This window comes from Vombatus ursinus, unplaced genomic scaffold (genome assembly GCF_900497805.2).
Source record: "Vombatus ursinus unplaced genomic scaffold, bare-nosed wombat genome assembly UNPS02014809.1, whole genome shotgun sequence".
Taxonomy (NCBI): Eukaryota; Metazoa; Chordata; class Mammalia; order Diprotodontia; family Vombatidae; genus Vombatus; species Vombatus ursinus.
Window position 1 is genome coordinate 14,740,273 of NW_020954587.1, and position 18,971 is coordinate 14,759,243.

Sequence of the window (18,971 nt, forward strand, 5' to 3'; positions counted from 1 at the left end):
CTTGTGGCCACATGAAGTCCTCTAGGTCTTCAAGTGCGGCCCTTTGACTGAATCCAAACGTCACAGAACAAATTTGTTTTGGATTTGGATTCAGTTAAAGGGCCACACTTGAGGACTTACAGGGCCATGTGTGGTCTCAAGGCCACAGGTTCCCCACCTCTGTGTTAGACAATAGATGGAAATTATAAGGAAGAGAGAAGAACCATGTGAAGGACATGGGTTGGAAAGAATACTATAAGGCAGGGCAAATTTTACATAGTAAATTTTTCATGTAAAAGTCCTTATAGTGTTAAAAAAGGGAACCCATCCATTACATACTACATACATACACATATATATGTGTGTATATATGTGTGTGTGTGTGTATATACATACACAGATAATACATTTTTGGCGTTAGTTTTTATTTTAATTTTTAATCAATTTAAATTTTATATTTATTTATATTTAATTTTATATTGTGTATATATAAATTCATTTAATTTTTATATATTTATATAAATTTATTTAAATTATATTTATTTAGATAAAGTTATATAAATTTATACACATATATAAATATATATTGTAATTTTATATTAATTTTAATTTAGTCAATAATTTTGACTTAATTAACTAAAGCCTTAAGCCTGGAAGACTGAAAAAAAAAGCAAAACAAATACACCCTGTTATATAAAGTTCCTTGCTATCCTATGGATTTGATTTTGCTATCGTTCCCATGAAATTTCCCATATAGATAAATAGCACATGCCTGTGACCCTAGTAACTTCAGTAGCCTGTAAAGCAATAGTTGCCTGCCTTGCACTACCAGCAGGCAGTAGTGCTAACTTGGACCAGTGCATGATGCAGGGGAGTGGCAGGCCCCTTTGGTTCTTAAAGTGATTTGCTTATTCATATGTGGCTTCAGCTACTATGGCCAAGTGACCTGGGGTCTACAATGAAAGAATGATCTATTAGCATATATTAATTGTTTAGAGTAGTATTTCTTTTTCTTTTCCAGGTGGCCAACAAACACTAATGAGAAACCAGAAACAGATAATTGGGATGCATGGGCAACCCAACCTTCGCTTACTGTTCCAAGCGCAGGGCAGTTGAGGCAAAGATCAGCCTTTACCCCAGCTACTGTTACTGGCTCATCACCATCTCCTGTTTTGGGCCAGGTAAATAGCAATATGCCGAGGTGTGAATGACTGCATTTTGTGAAATGCAAACCTCTTCAACACATATTTATTGGTGTTATTGACCAGTGATGAACCTACCTGATATTTAACTCAGGTTACAGTATAGATGATCCCAACTAGAAATTTAAGAAATCTACAGGGTGGAGGCCTTATTTTGTTTGTGTATGTTAGTAGTTCTTCATCTGAAGCTTCTGCTACATGAAGGAATGTAGTCCTTGTTGTCTATATACTTTTCAACATAGGACAAATGCTGAATCTGCAGAAAAAGCTAATTTCCTGCCAAAAAAAAAAAAAAAAGAGATGAACCAGCACATTTGAAAAGAGGGCTCAGCTCTTCTTAGGACAAATTCTTTGCACCCTGTGGGAGGGTGATATAGTTCACAGCATATATTGGGGAATATGAAAGCAAAAAGGGGAAGACTGTAAAGTCAAAATTTCTACAGGGGGACTGTTCAATATAAACGTGTTGAGTGGCAACTGTGCACAATGCACTATGGTAGGCAGGGTGGAGAATTAAAAAAGGTTGATAAGACAGACCAGCTGTCTTCAAGGAGCTTACAGACTAGGAGCGGAAATGAGATCTACATAATTAACTGGACTCTAAGACATAAGTAATACGTATCATAAGAGAGGCATAAATCAAATACCAGAAGAGTGTAGAGGAGGAAGACATTACTTTAGCTGGGATGATCAAGGAATATGTCATAAAAGGAGATAGAATTTGAGCTGTTCCTTGAAGGGATGCCTTAATCATAGCTCAAAGTTGGGGATGGGGAAGCAGCATCTTCTAGGCATCATGGAGTTAAGTTATAAAGGTTAAAAAAAAGCACAAAAGGTGGTCAGTCATCCAATTTAGAAGTATAATAAGCTGAACTAAGACTAAGGGTAAGTTAAGTTGGCAGCCATCTAGATGTGTTATACGAGAACAACAAAGGACATATTTTAATATTTTTATAAGTTTTTTAAAAATAAAAATTAACTATACTAGCTGTGTGATCCTGGGCAAGTCACTTAACTTCTCTCAGGCTTCATCCTTTCTCATCCATAACATGGGATAATAATAGTACATAATAATACTTCACAGGGTTGTTTGTGAGGATCAAATTTTTTAAAAAAAGCATATAAAGTGCTTTGCAAACCGTAAACTGCTATATAAGTTTGAGCTTTTGTTATTATTGTTCGTTATTGTTCCTATTAGAATGGAATTTTATGCCAGCAAATTTTGTCCTTTCTGGCATATGGAAATTGTGTGATGTCAAGTTACCATGTGTTATGAATGAAAGCTCTTGGGTAGAGAGTAACAGATAGGCAGCATGATGGTCAAAGTGCTGAGGGGTGTGATTTTTCAAGACTCTTTGACGATTTGTAAATACTGTGTCCTGGCTTTGGTGTTGGGTATATAGATGGTGGTGGTGGTGATGATGATACCATTTGTATAATGCTTTAAAGTTTACAAAATGTTTTACATTTGTTAGCTCATTTGATCCTCATAACCACCATGTGAGGTAGAGGCTAGAGGAGAAATTAGCTATTGCAATGCCACAGAAGCCACATGCTGGCTTTTAGGAAGGAGTGATTAGACTACGGTCACCTGCTACAAAGTTTAAGAATGAGAACTGAGTAAAAAAAATGGGATTTTGTAATTATGGGGTAATTGGTGACTTTTAAGAAGGGAGATTTATTTAAGTGGTGGTGGATTCAGAAGTCAAATTACAAGAGATTTAGAGTAAGTGAGTGGTGAGGAAGTGAAGACAATCAGCAAACACAGGGTAATTTTTCTAGAAGTTTAGTTAGTGAAAGGAAGCAAAGGAAGAAGTGGTAGCTTCAAGGGGGTAGAAAGGTCAAGGGAGGGGTTTTGGAGGGTTTCTATTTTCTGTTTTTGTTAGAATAGAGAACTAAATGTGTCTGTAGGCAGAGGGGAAGGAAACAATGGAGTAAGAGATGGCGTATGCAAGAGATTGAAGGGGTAATAGATCTTAGTCAATAGAGCAAATTCCAAGAAATGGTCAAACAAGATGTCGATAACTTGACAACAAAATTTCAACTCAACATACATTTTTTAAGCACTACGCAATATGTTAGACAGTGTGTTACACAATGTGTGAGGCCTGCTTCCTCCCCTTAAAGCCAGGGTTCTTATCCTTTTTTTTGATAGTCTAGTAAAACCTATGGGCACCTTCTCAGCATGATGTTTATTCTCTCCATTCATAATTGAAGTAAATGCTAAGTTTGTTAGAGGCTAGTGAAAGTAAAGATGAAATTTTTTTCCCCCCACCAAGTTCATCAACCTCCTGAAATGTATTCATGGACCTCAAGAACCTAAAAGAAATTACAGTCCAGTAGGAGCTGTATACTTTTGCTTTCTTTTAAAGGGCCCTTTGTACACTGTGCCAGGTATAGTGTACAGAAGGGTCAGCATGGTTGAAACGACTAATAACTTAGCTTGGCTGCCATAAGGAAGTAAAAGATAATAGACCAGTAAACTTCAGGAGAAGGGAAGGGAGGTTGGAGTAGGGAGACGAGGAAGAATTATAGATTATGAAGAAGCTGGAGAGGCAGCTGAACAAGTACGATGAAGAAAAGTGGAAGGAAAGGAAGTTTGTGGTCAGAAAAGGCCAGTCACAGTTCACCATCTTGGATTTGAAACAATTTTACCTCTAAAGGGCCAGGATATGCCTACTCTAGTGTGACTAAAGTCCAGTGAAGGTAAGTTGAGGAGATCCAGGCACTATCAGGCTTCATCTGTGTTGAGACTGAAGTTAACTTGAGTTTCATAATTTTTATTTAATGTGTTTTGAATTCGTGAATTGTCTTACCCTTATTTGTGTACAAGTGCAAGAACATTTTCCAAAGGCAAATATAAATTATTTTTATATCATTCACCATTCTGGGTTATCATTTGTTTCCCTCCTTTGAAGAAATTGTTAGTTTTCCACTGATACATTGAAACATTTTGGTGGTTTTATACAGTAGTCATCATAATAAGCATCTCTAATTTCTTTCTTCATTCAATTCACAAGCATTTATTAGGCATTTCCTAAGTACCAGGCACAATGCTAGGTGTAGGAGATCTACACTGCCCTCACGGAGCCTCCATACACATATACAAAATAAATACAAAGTAATTGTGAGTGGAAGGGATGAGGAAATCACTAGTACGTGGGGGTATCAGGTAAGGCCTAATGTGGAAGTTGAAATCCAAAATGCTAAGGGATGAGGGATTGAGAGAGAAGAGGGCAAGTTGACAGCTTTTTCTTGGAATTTGAGAAAGGGAGGAGACATAGGATAATAGTTGCGGGGGATGGGGGTATGGTTAAATGAAGGTTTATTATTAAAGATGGAGGTAACTTGGGCATATCTGTAGGCAGCAGAAAGAAAATCGAAGCTTGTATTTGGTCACCATTTCTCATGATATCTTTATGAAAATGAAATTCCCATTTAAGAAACAATGAGAGTTATCAGAAGCAAAATTTCTCAGAAAACAAATAACCACAAAAAGTAGTCAAGACTTCACATACTTAGTTTCTGATCATCATTTAAGCTAAACTATGTATGTATATGTATTAATATCTATGATCCTAATGAAAAGTGTGTTTGTCATACATTACTGTCTTTCTTTTTTCTTTTTTTTTGTTTGTTTGTAACAAACTACTGTGTAACCAAAGACCCCTTTATGTTGTTCCATATAAGGGTGAAAAGGTAGAGGGGCTACAAGCACAAGCCTTGTACCCGTGGAGGGCCAAAAAGGACAACCATTTAAATTTCAACAAAAATGATGTCATCACAGTCCTGGAACAGCAAGATATGTGGTGGTTTGGAGAAGTTCAAGGTCAAAAGGGTTGGTTCCCCAAGTCTTATGTGAAGCTCATTTCAGGACCCATAAGAAAATCAACAAGGTATTTGCGATGTTTATCTGCTTTTATCCGAAGGGAAAAAAAGTTGTACTTTGAAAAGAGAGGAACCATGGTGAAATGGAAGAGCCCTGGGTTTGGACTGTAAAGGACTCTAGGTTCTCCTTTCTAACTCTGATGTTTACTAGATGCTTCATTTTGAGCAAATCACTTAACCTCTCTTGGCTTCACTTTCATGTATCTGTAAAATGAGAGGGGTTGGATGCAGTCATCAGTAAAATCCCCTTCTACTTCATAGTCCAGGACATCATGGCCCCTATCACTGTTTTAGACATTTTGAAGGACAATAAAATGTTCCTACAATTTGATGGCTATTTCCTCTAACTGTCATAGCATTTAGAAAATCTTTTTTCTCTGGAATTTAAAGTGAGGAAAGTCTACTTCAAGGCATGGGGCCAAGATGTGACCATGTCTGTTCATCTTTGTTTGTAGAATACCTAGTACAGAGTATGCAAAAATAATTCCATTGATCATGATAATTAAATTTTATTTTGGTAGATTATAGTTGGGAGAGTATTTTCTTCCTCTCTATGGAATATTTATGTAACACAGAATCCAAACAAGGCTTTTGTTTGTTTTTTTTTTTCAAATTAAGATGAAGCTATCATGGCAGGAAAAAGGCAGTGTTCACTGGGTTTTTTAGATATAAAATTTTAGCTTTAATACACTGAAAATTTTAAAAAGAGAATCTATGAAATTAACTTGTTAGCTTTTTCAAATTTCAAAGTAGATTAGACTATGTATTATAGTGAACATACTAAAAATATCCAAATGTTCAAAATAACATATTATTAAAAACTAAAATGGGAACTAATCATTATATATATGTGCACATCATATGGGACTGGGGTTGGAGATGGGGAGGTTGTTCAGTAGGATGGTTTCATCAGGGTTAAGAGCTTCCCCAGGTAGAAAACTCCCTCTACCAGCACAGCTCAGCAACACTTCCTCAACTTATAGTCTTAGAGAGTTGCCTGAGACACTGAAAAATTAAGTGACTAGGTCAAGGTCACATCATTATTATGTATCAAAGATAGGATCTGAACCCAGGTCTTCTTTACTCTGGGGTCAGCTCACTGTCCAGTCAAGTATGTCATATTGCCTCTCTTTTGTGTCATTATTTGCAGTTCAATTTGACTTTAATTTTAATCTATGTTTTTCCAGGTTTTAAGTGGTGTATATTTAAAGGTTTCATTCGTATGCATGCGTTTGCTAACAGTGGAAATTAAAGTATCTCTGTATTTTTCTTTTCTTAAGTATGGATTCAAATTCTTCAGAAAGTCCCGCTGTTCTAAAGAGAGTAGCATCACCAGCAGCTAAACTTTCAATACCAGGAGAAGGTAAGAAATTGAATCAAATATTATTTTTAAAATGTTGGTGGGATAATATAATAGTACCAATAAACATGCTATGAAAGCATTCAGATATTAAAATACAGTATATTAGTTTATCCATAATATGTTAAATGTTATGGTAAGATGGAAAATTAGTCATTTAGAGAAAACTGTAGTAGTTTTTGGAGAAATTAAAAACAGTCCTAGAATATAACATTCATCTTCGGTGCAAAAATGCTGGAGCTGTTCATGAGGAGACACACCCAAATAAGAATGGCGTTTATGGGAGAATAGAAGCCAAAGGGAAACAGCAAAGATATAGGACCTCCATTGCCCCTAGTCCTGCAGGAAACCTATAACTGGTGGCTCAGATATGCAGCAGGATGCCCACTCTAATAGGAGGCTCAAAGTGACCCAGAGCTCAAACTTATACAGAATTTCTGGACTAAGAGCCAACTGTCACCAGTGAGTCAAGTCTAGGCCAATGAATTAAAGGTATTTTATGAATTGTCTAATGAGGAATGAGGAGCAGGAAGCCAGGAAACTTACTGGCTGTGCCACAACATAATAAAGTTCCTGGGACAGTAGGAAGGTCTTGGAGTTAACCATTCAAACCAGGTTTCATTGGCTCATATTATCAAAATCTAAAAATATTTGGGAAAGTCTCTTAAGCTCTACTTGTGAACAAGATGGAGAGGTGAAGACTAGACAAAAGTCTAAGTTGATTTTTGACTGGTTGAATGACTGTACCCAAAGAGCAGTCATTAATGACAGTATCAACATGGAAAAACATAATTAGTGAAGAGTTCCAGGTTTATGTATTTGGTCTTATACTTTTTTTTTTTTTTTTTTTGGTGAGGCAATTGGGGTTAAGTGACTTGCCCAGGGTCACACAGCTAGTAAGTGTCAAGTGTCTGAGGTCAGATTTGAACTCAGGTCCTCCTGAATCCAGGGCCAGTGCTCTATCCACTGCACTACCTAGCTGCCTCTAGTCCTGTACTTTTTAACATTTGTAATCAATGACTTGGATAATGGCATAATAGATCTTCTGCTTATTGAATAGGAAGGTCAATCAATTTTCAAGTATTTATTAAGTGACAACTATCAGCCAGACACAAAGCTGAGAACCTGGGTAGCTAACACATTAGATGACAGAGTTGAGACTCAAAAATATCTAGACAGGCTGGAACATCAGGCTGAATATAGTAAGGTGAACTTGATAGAAATAAATGCAAGTTCTTAAATTTGGGTTAAAAAAATCAGCTTCACAAATACAAATGTGGTAGAAGAGATGGCAAGATGGTAGTTCAACTGAAAAAAAGATCTAGGGGGGGCAGCTAGTTGGCGCAGTGGATAGAGCACCAGCCCTGTAGTCAGGAGGACCTGAGTTCAAATCCGGCCTTAGACACTTGACACTTACTAGCTGTGTGACCCTGGGCAAGTCACTTAACCCCAATTCCCTTATAAAAAAAAAGTTCTAGGAATTTTAGTGGATTGAAAGCACAATATGTATCACGATATAAATCTCCATTGTGATATGGTAATTAAAAAGCTAATAGAATCTTAAGTTTCATTGAATGTGACATAGTATAGAACAGCCAAGAAGTATAGCCTACCTCCCTCCTTGTCCTCCTACAACTACTAAAACAAAGACTTTGAAAAGCACCAAACTAAGTGCTGTTTGGGAAATCCAAGGAAAAAATCACAGTGAATCATTTTTCTAGTTCAGCTCCACATACGGAGACAGAAGTTTCTGGGTACAGTGGTTGGGGTCCAGCCAAGAGGGTGCCACACCAGACCTTCTAACAAGAGGACTGAATTGGGTCTTGGAGCTGTGAACTAGGCAAGAAGAGGGTTAAGCTTGGAAGGCTCTGATAATGGCCAAGGAGCAGGAATAGGTGCCAACTGACACCTGTTACTTATATCCTAGAGCTCGGTCTCATATCTAGGGGGGGAACCTGCATCTAGGAGTGGTGGACCAGAGCAAGGAACAGTTGTGGGCCTGAGGCTGGGTACTAGACAAAGAGAGTAGTAAGATAAGCAAGCAACCTCTGTGTGGCTCTGACCCTGGAGTGAGGTCTCTGTTCTAGACCTCACCCTGATCTGAAGCCTCTAGCTGAAAAAAAAAAAAAAAAACCAAAGCAGAGCAGCTAGCTCAGAAAAAGGGAGAGCCTGTAGTTCTACACCCCTGAGATCACTGAGGAATGCTAGCATTCAAGTTCTAGATAAAGCAGAACGAGGACCTAAGAAAATTCAAAGTAGGACCAAGCAAGGCCCAGATATTCCATCCAGAGTCCCAATTCAGGAAGTTTTGGAGAATGAGTAAACAAAAAAGAATCTCACCATAAGAGCTATTGCTGACAAGAGTGCAGGAGAATTACTGTAAACCACATAAAAGCAAAAACTCAAAGCAAAACACAGTTTGTACGCAAGTCCACTAGAATTCCTGGAGGAAATGAAACAAAAGTTTTAAAATGATTTTATAAATCTAAGAGTGGGCTAGAGAAGAAAACTGGAAAAGAAATGAGAACCATGGAGGAAATGTTTGGAAAGAGAATTAATTTAATAGATTAGCAGAACAGGTACAAAACCATAACCAAACCACAGGCTCCTTAAAAATGAGAATGAACAAAACAGAAATGAATGATTCTGTGAGACAACTAGAAGTATTAAAAGTCAAAAGATTAGAAAATATAGAAGAAAATGTAAGTTATCTTACAATAAAAACAACTGACCTAGAAAACAGAAAAGGGAGAGATAATTTAAGAATCATTGGAATGTGTTAAAGGCCATGATATTAAAAAAAGAATCTAGAAATCATAAAGGAAAACCACCTCTTAAAATCAGAGAGCAAGTAGAAAATAGAAAGAATTCACAGGTCATCTCCTGAGAGAAATCCTCAAATAAAAACTCTCAGGAACATCATAGCCAAAACCCAGAGCTTCCAGATCAAAGGAAAAATACTACAAGCAGCCAGGAAAAAAAAGCATACGAGTACCAAACAGCCACAGTCAGGCTCATACAAGATTCAGCAGCACCATGCTAAAGGAGTGGAGAACTTGGAATGTAATATTCCAAAAACTCAAAACATACACAGGCTTTCAACCAATAATAACTTACCCAGCCAAAGTGAGTATAATCCTATAGTGGAAAAAAATAATCTTTAATGAAATAGCAGACTTTTAAGCATTCCTGATGAAAAGACCAGAGCTGAGTAGAAACTTTGAAATACAAACACAAATACAAACAAAAGATACAAGGAAAACATAAAAAAGGCAATATGGTTGAGCATTCAAAACAAACTAAACAAGGATGCACTGTTTGTATTCTCATGGAAGGCAACAATATGAGTCCCCTCAAAACCTTAGGGGTCATAGAGAGAGTCTAATAAGACAGAGAGCCAAGGAATGCTTTTGTTATATTTTAATGATCTTGAGGGATGAAAGGAGGCAAGAAATACACTAAAGAAAAAAAGTGGAAGAAAGAATGAGAAACGTTATATCACATAATTTGGTGTACAAGTATAAGACCTTGCAAACAAGAAGAAAGGAGTAGAAGAAGTGGATAACACTGGAACTTCACTTTCATCTGAACTAGTCAGGAGGGTAGAATATGCACCGAATTGGATGCAGAAATACCTTTCTCAACATGGAAATAGTAGGAGATGGAGAGGAGATGGGGAGAAGTTAAGAAGGAGATTAGATTTAGGAAGGGGTAAGCAATAAGCAAAAGAAAGTTTAAGCATAGAGGGTAGATTGCAAAATGGGGTTGAAAAATAAAAAAGAACCTACAATTGGGCTTTGGATGAGGGAAAGAAATGAGAGTCAGGAAAGCAGAAACAGATTGTGTAAAGCATAGAGCAAAGGTACTGAACACATTCATTCTCACCATTCTCTTCTCTAGAAAGACAGGGAGGGAAGCAAAGAAAGGAAAAAGTATAAGAGAATAAGAGGGAGGGAAATATATAATTAATGATTGTGATAATGATAACTATGACCATGAATGGGAGAAACTCACCCCTAAGATGGAAGAACTTAGCAGAATGGAGGAGCAAGAAAATGTGTTGTTTATAAGAAATACATTTGAAATATTAAGATTCACACAGAGATAAATAAAGGTCTGGAGAAAAACCTTATTATGCATCAGCTGAAGAAAAAAGGCAGGGTTAGCAATAATAATCTCAGAGAAGGTAACAACAAAAATAAACTTGATTAAAAGAGACAAACAAGGGAAATCACATTATACTTAAAAGTACCATAGATAATCAATTTCAGTATTAAAGATATATGCACCAAATGGCATAGCATTTAAATACTTAATAGAAACGTTAAATATGTTACAGGGAGAAATAAAGAGTAAAAAAAAAAAGTATAAGATTTCTTTAAGATCTAGACAAATCTAGCCAAAAAATAAACAATAATGAAGTGAAGAACCTGAATAGCATTTTTGAAAAGTTAGATATGATAGGCCTCTAGTGATTATTGAATGGGAATTATAGGAAGAATGTTAGGAAAGCTAAAAGCTGGAATTTTAATGTCTACTAGATAGGTGGGCCTAGAGTCAAGAAGACTTCAAATATGACCTTATACAGTTACCAGCTGTGTGACCCTAGGCAAGTTATTTAATCTGTCTGCTTCAATTTCTTCAACTGTAAAATGGGGATAATGAAAACGTCTATCTTGCAGCATTGTTATGAGGATCAAATGAGATTTGTAAAAGTACTTAGCACAGTGTCTCGAACATAATAAGCTCTCAATAAATGCTCATTTCCTTCTCTTTCCCTGATTAGCCAATGCTGGCAATAAATACTAAGGACAACAAAAAAGATGTTCTAGCTTTATCAAAAGCAGGAAGAAATTAAAAGAAGAGATGTGACCACTATTCAGGGTATATGGTATGAGGATAATTAACAGCAAAACGTAGAACTTTCAGACTCTTATTTTGGTTCTGTTTCCACTTCTAAAGGAATTGATCTTGAGAAAGACTAGAACAAAAATAACCAACATCAAGATAAGTGGAGAGATAGTAAGAAAACCTCTCTCAATGAGTTCAAGTCACTAGTACTATACAAACTATATACTAGGGGGTGGGAGCGGGGAGAAAGATGGAAAACTTGACAGATGTGATTGATGAGCCACTGTGAGTGACTCTTAAAAAATCAGAGAAAATGGAAATAATTGTCCCTACCCCAGAGAATAAATATCCCAGTTTTCATTAAAGGGAAGTTGATGGAATCTACTTATAAAACTCTAGAACACATTATTAAAAGGATGGTTTGTGAATATTTGGAAAGAAGGGCGATGTTTAATATAATCAATATGGTTTATCACAAATAGGGACTGCCTGACTAACCTCAATTCCTTTTTTGACAAGATTCTGAGACTAGCAGATCCTTAAAAAGCTGAAGGAGTTTGGTGTATCTAGATTTCAGCCCAGCATTTGACAAAGTCTCTTATATTGATATAGGTTAGATCATAATATAGTTTGTTGGATTCAAAACTGGTTGAATGATTAGTCTTCTAATTGCCATTAATTTGTATGTGTCATCTTGATGGGACGTCTATAATGGGAAGCCCCAAGCCCATGGTTCTGTTTTATTTAATGGTTTTGTCAATCAATCCATTGACAAGCATTTATTATTATGTGCCAGGCACTGTACAAGGCATTAGGGATGCAAAGTCCTTGCCCCCAAAGAACTTACATCCTGAGGAGGCAATATGTACACCTATGAGTATAAGCAGAACATTTATATATAAAATAAATATAATGTAGATTTGGGATGGAGTGTGCTCACAGCTGGAAGCAACAGGAAAGTATTCAAAGTGGACCCTGAAGTTTTGAAGAGCTGAGTCTTAAAGAAAAGTAAGGATTCTAAGAGGCAGAAGTGAGGAATGAGCACATTCCTGCCTGGAAAGACAGTCAGTATAAAGGTCCAGAGATGGAAATTGGGTGTCATGGATACAGAAGGTCAAGTAGGCCAGTATGGCTGGACCTTGGAATGTGAGAAGGGGGTTTAATTGTCAAACAGAAAAGTTTATATTAGATCCATGAATCAACCAGTGACCTGGATCAAGGCATAGAAGACCAATGAAGTTTATTCATCGGAAAGCAAACAATGGTGAGAGGACTAGAGATAATGCCATACGAAGAACTAAGGATATTTAGCCTGGAGAAAAGTTAGGAAGAACATGTCTTCTCTTTTCAAGTATTTGAAGAATCTCTGAAAGAGGTTTTGGACTTGTCTCTGAGGTGTTTCTGGTAGCACTTGTCCGTAATGCATCTTACACCTTCATTGCAGCCTTGGTTCTGAACATATAACGTGTGCACTTTGCACTGCACATGCCATCACACTCACACAGTACCAATGAATGCTCCCGAAATGTGAAAAGGGGGGAAAAAAGTTGAAGAAGCCCTGGGCTAGACGATAGTGTCTGAGGTCTATTTGGAACTGGTTGAATGACCAGACCCAAAGAATAGTCATTAAGAGCACAATGGCAACTTGGAGAGAGTTCATGAGTGGGATGCCCCAGGGATCTTCTTTGGCCCCGTATTTTGTTTTCGTTTTTGTTTTTGTTTTTTTAGCATCGGTATCAATGACTTGGGTGAAGACACCAAGAGCATCCTTCTCAAATCTCTAGGTGATCCAAAGCTGGGAGGGATAGCTAACACATTGGACGACAGTCAAGATCCAAAAATCTTGCCTGACTAAAATAATGGGCTTCTCTATCAAATAAGATGAAATTTAATAGACATTAATGTAAACTACTACGACGAGTTTAAAAAAAAAAACTTCACAAATACAAACTGAGAAAGGCATGGTGAAGCATCATTTTTTTTCTATAAAAGATCTGAGGGCTTCAGTGGACTCACTGCAAGTTCAATATGCATCAACAATGTGATAGAGAATGGTTCTATCCTATGTGCATTAAAAGACTCTTGACCAGAGTGAAGGAAGAGGTGTATTCGTGTTCTGACCACATCTGAAGAGTATCGATTTCTATTGTGGGCATCACATTTTAGGAAGGACACCCAGAGGGAAGCAACCAAGATAGTCAAAGAGCTGGACATGGTGGCATGAGTTTAGATTACAAAAACTCTTAATTATAGTTGTCTTCAAAATTCTAGAGAGCAATCATATGGAAGATGGATTAGCTTTATTCTGCCTAGCCCCAGTTTCAGAAACAAATTTAGACTTTAATTAATACCAACTTTCTAAGAGACTACACAGAAGGAAGGGGCCACCGCCAAAGGGGACTATGACCGTGACTGTTGACTAGAGTTTTTTAGGTAAAGACTGACAGACTTCTTGTTGAGAATTTTGGATAGATGTGATAATAAGGATTTTAGGTCAGATATATATTCGAGTAGTCTCTGAGATTTCTTCTAATACTGAGATTCTGTGATTTTTGAGATTTTCAAATAATGCAGGTCATTAGAAGATGAAATTTCGGGGGGGTGGAGAGAGGTAGAGATGAGTTTGGACAGAAGATACGTGTGTGTGTGTGTGTGTGTGTGTGTGTCTGTGTGTATTTTCAATATAATGAAAAAGCCACTTTGGAATTTTCCAGTTTCAAATAAACTTGAAAATATAAACAGGATAATATAGGTTTTCTGTTTCATTATCTCTCAAAATATTCACTTAGGCATTAACCAACAATGAATTTTGCTTTTTTTTTTTTTAAACAAAATTTTCCATGATATTTGGGAAACTAATTAGAACACTTCTTAAAATTCATAATAGGCTATTAGCATTTTAATGCTAAGTGTGGGTCTGCACATGCCTGGAATATTTCAGATAAAGCAACAAGGCCTTAACTTATTTCCACTCTCCTTTGTTTCTCATGTAGCATGATTTAAGTTCAACCAAAGTTCAAGTTTCTGCAGTTTCTCAAACGTTTTTGAAAGTAGCTTCAAAATTTTAGATTCTCCTTCCTTAGGGAAGAATGATTGCCAACAAACTTTATCAACATGGCTCATTGTAATGGATAATTATTAGAGTGGCATGCAAATTTTTTTTAAAAAAGAGGGAATTATAATGAAATGAAAAGTCAGAATTGGAGGGATTAAAAGAAAAGGAATCCTATGAGTTAAAAAAGAGATTTACCTCGCTGAAAGTTTCCAACTTAGATTTGCTCTGCGCTTGAAAGTGTATTTCTAAAGTAATTGTGTGTGGGTGGTTGGGTACTAAGTGGCTGGGGAGTCTCCTGTTTCTCCTAGAACACTTGGAGGACCTTCTTGCTGAATGATCACCTTACCAATAGTCATTGCTGATCCCAAACATGTGACATAGTCTGTTTTTCAGAGCAGGGTGTTTTTGGGAAGCAATCCTTCTGCCTTGCCTCTGGATTGGCTTTGTGATACTGGGCAAGTCCTATAACCTTTTAATGCACTGGGAAGCTCTTAAGATTATACGTTGTACCAGGAGAACATTGTATACAGTAACTGCAATACTGTATGATGACCAACTGTGAATGATTTAACTATTCTCGAAAGTATCGTCTTCCAAGACAGTAGAACTTATGATGAAAAAATGTTATCCATTTCTGGAGAAAGAACTGATGGAGTCTGAATATAGATCGAAGCATACTATTATATTACTTTTTTATTTTTCTTGTGATTTTTTTTGTCTGCTTTCTTTCATAACATGACTAACATGGACATGTGTTTTGCATGACTGCATATGTGTAACCTATATCAAATTGCTTGCCTTCTTATTTAAGGGGGAGGGAGAAAATTTAGAACTCAAATATTAAAAAGTGAATGTTAAAAATTGCTTTTACATGTAATTTGGGGGAAAATAAAATATTAAGTTAAAAAGCTATTCCCCCCCCCCCCCAAAAAAAAACAGACTATAGGTTGTAGAGAAGGCTCCATCTTGCATTGGTAGAAGGAATTGCATGATTTGGAAGTGTGCCTTATGTCAGTGAAATCACAAACCCATTCTAGCTCACCTATTCTTTACTGAATCTTCTGGTCATGCTTCATAGATTCAAAGGAGACACCTTGATGTGGCCAGAACCTCTCTAAGAAGTACCCTAGTAACTTATTAAAGTTAAACTGTTTACATTCCTATATAGAAAGATATAATTCATAAGACCTTTCTCAGTATTAAAGTAGTTGGAGGGAATATATATGTATGTGTATATATATACATATATATATATATATATATATATATATATATATATATAGACAGAGGGCACAGGGTGAGTTGAAGATGAAGGGACAGTATCTAAAAAAATCAAATTAAGGGGTGAAAGGGGATTGTACTAGGAGAAGGAGAATGGGAGAGGTAGAATGGGGTAGATTATCTCACATAAAAGAGGGAAGAAAAAGCTTTTACCGTGGAGGGGAAGAGAGGAGAGGTGAAAGGGAATGAATGAATCTTACTGTCATCAGATTTGGCTTAAAGAGGGAATAATATACACACTCAATTGGGTATGGAAATCAATCTTATTTTCCCTACAGGAAAATAGGGAGGAAGGAGATAAGAAAGGGGGATATGATAGAAGGGAGGGGGTAATCAGAAGCAAACACTTTTGAGGAGGACAGGGTCAAAGGAGAGAATAGAATAAATGGGGGTGGGATAGGATGAAGGGAAATATAGTTAGTTTTTCACAACATGGCTATTATAGAAGTGTTTTGCATGACTGCACATGTATAACCTGTATCAAGTTTCTTGCCTTCTCAATGAGGGTGGGTGGGCAGGGAGGAAGGGAGAGAATTTGGAACCCAGTGTTTTAAAAACAAATGTTAAAAATTGTTTTTACATGCAACTGGGAAATAAGATACACGGGCAATGGGGTGTAGAAATCTATCCTGCCCTATAGGAAAATAGAATGGTCAGGGGATAAGGGGAGTAGAGGGGAAGGTAATAGAAGGAAGGGCAGATTAGGGGAAAGGGTATTCAGAATGCAAGCCGTCTTGGAGTCGGGGGAGGGGCGATTTGGGGAGAAAAATTGGAACTCAAAATCTTGTGGAAGTGAATGTTGAAAACTAAATATAAATAAATTAACTAAAAGAAAAAAAAAGAGGTACCCTAGTAGCTACTCGGTTGAACTTTGAGATTTTTGCTGGTTTCTTTTTATTTGATTCCGTGGTTTCAGGTATATAAGTACCTAATAAGCACCTTTCACACTTGGTTTCTATCCAATGAAACAGGGAAAGAATTCTTTAGTAACAAATTCCATTATGCCCACACGTAATCTCGGCAAGAAATACTTTTGGTTGGTATGAACAACAATTTTGCTTTAACCCCATTGATCCTTAAGATAGAATTTTCTTTTCCACCGTCCAAGTTGTATAATTGCCTAAATAGGAAATGAATTGAAAGCTGTAAATTGAAATTACATTGATCGTTTTTGTAGTGTGTTCTTGTTATTTCTAGTGCAGGTTTAATGTCCAGTGTGACATTTTACCATTTGCGTGCTATATTGCCTTATTGTATAATATATGTCTTACTAATTACAGAAGGCAGTTTTATTAGCATCAAAGGCCCAATTGTTAAGGTCTATAATTTATAGGATTTCTCAAAAGTTAAACTCTATGTCATCATTTCTCCCCACCAGAATATATTGCCATGTACACTTATGAGAGTTCTGAACAAGGCGATTTAACCTTTCAGCAAGGGGATGTGATTTTGGTTACGAAGAAAGATGGTGATTGGTGGACAGGAACAGTAGCTGACAAATCTGGAGTCTTCCCTTCTAACTATGTGAGGCTTAAAGACTCAGAGGTAAATCCTTATTAACTTACTTTTTAGATACTTTCCATTCTTCCTGTATAGTCACTTTTAGGATTTGAAGGTGGAATCAATTATATGAAATCTTTTTCAAGAAAGTTACTAAGTTTTAGAGCAAGAAAATGAAGATAGTGCTATGTATGATTGTTTGAGCTTATTATCTGATGTATCATTGATTCCTTGATTTCCTTAAAGGTTTTAGTAATAAGGCAAATACACTGTCTGAATTAGGCCATCCCTTACATAAAAAGAGGGCAGTTAGAGGGTGTAGTAAATAGAATGCAGGCCTGGAGTTAGCAAGACTAATCTTCCTGTGTTCAAATCCAGCTTCAGACACTTACTGTGTGACCCACAGCAAGTCACTTAACCCTGTTTGCCTCAATTTCCTCATTTGTAAAATGAGCTGTAGAAATGGCAACTCATTCCACTATCCTTTCCAAGAAAACCCCAAATGGGATCACAGAGAGTTGAACGTGGCTGAAATGACTCAACAATACTCAAAAATTATATTCATTTTTCTTCATGATATGGAGTACATGAAGATAAATTGTAATAACACCTAATATGTCCTATTACAAAGCATTACACATGAAAGTTTTAATCTTCCTAATGATTTTGTTGAAGCCCTAGGAATATTTGCCTCTCGTTATTTTGACAATGTAGACTAGAGGTGTCAAACTCAAATAGAAACTAGGGACCATTACACCACTAAACCATAACCCATAGGCACATATTGACTTAGAAAACCACATATTAACATTACCTGTGTTTGATTGCATTTTTATTCATTTTAAATGTTTCTTAATTACATTTTAATATAGTTCTACAGTACTTGGGAATATTACAGGTTGCATATTTGACATCTCTGATATAGACCATTCACCTCTGTTTAGAGATTGCTCAAAATAAATAAACAGAAATAAAAAAATTAAAAGAAAATAAAAATAAAATAAAATTGTTTAAACTTGTTTAAGTCTGTCAGGTTGTGGAAGGTCTCTCACTGATCACAATAGGGAGATGTAAAATGTATGACTCTATATACATTTGACCAGACCCATGCATCCTCCTTAATAATCTACTAAATTGGTTTAAATGCTGTTCATTTTTTGTTTTTAAAATAGAAAGCAACTTTTCAGGAAGTATGAATTTGCTTATTAAGGTAATTCACTGCAGATAAACAGAATACTCAGGAGTTTCCTTTTTCACTGGCCATCAATTCCATCATACATTCCATTACAGTTGTTTAACCTTGCCCTCTCACCTCCTGCTTCCGCAACCAATGGGCAGGAAGAGGCCTTTAGACAGATTTGGAAAGCTGAAGCCATCTGTGACACTGCGAGGATGGAGAAGAATATCTTGATCTTCCCGGAGCCTATAGTGTGTTTGAAAACAAGTCAGGGAAAGGCTCTAGATGTGTACAGCACTATGACAGCTCAGCTCCCTTCTGACATTTAAATGTAGGAACTATTTGACAGCAATGTTATAATGATAATCAATAAACATTATAGCACCTACTCTCTGCCAGGTTATACCCCCCACAATTCCAAAGGCTTCATGACAATTGCTATCCACCTCCAGAGAGCGAACTGCTGAACTCTGAGTGCAGATTGAGGCTTTTTTTTCCACTTTATTTTTCTTGATTTATTATAATAATAATAATTATTATTATTATTGTAGCATGACTAATATGGAAATATGTTTTGCATGACTTTACAGGTATAATGGGTATCATTTCTTGCTGTTTCAGTGGGTGGGGGAGGGGCTAGAGGGAGGTAGAGAATTTGGAATTTGGAACTGAAAATTA

At 36.6% G+C, this 18,971-nt stretch overlaps 1 protein-coding gene across 3 annotated transcripts in view; it reads left to right on the top strand.

Annotated features, from left to right (window-relative positions):
* The window catches only part of ITSN1 (intersectin 1), a 283,395-nt gene that overhangs the window by 171,035 nt on the left and 93,389 nt on the right, over positions 1–18,971 (top strand). For all 3 annotated transcript variants that reach the window (XM_027875448.1, XM_027875446.1, XM_027875447.1), the window contains 4 exons: positions 1,001–1,160; positions 4,872–5,077; positions 6,350–6,432; positions 16,995–17,161. In XM_027875448.1, coding sequence (XP_027731249.1) covers positions 1,001–1,160; positions 4,872–5,077; positions 6,350–6,432; positions 16,995–17,161 — 616 coding nt within the window. The remainder of the gene's footprint in view (positions 1–1,000; positions 1,161–4,871; positions 5,078–6,349; positions 6,433–16,994; positions 17,162–18,971) is intronic.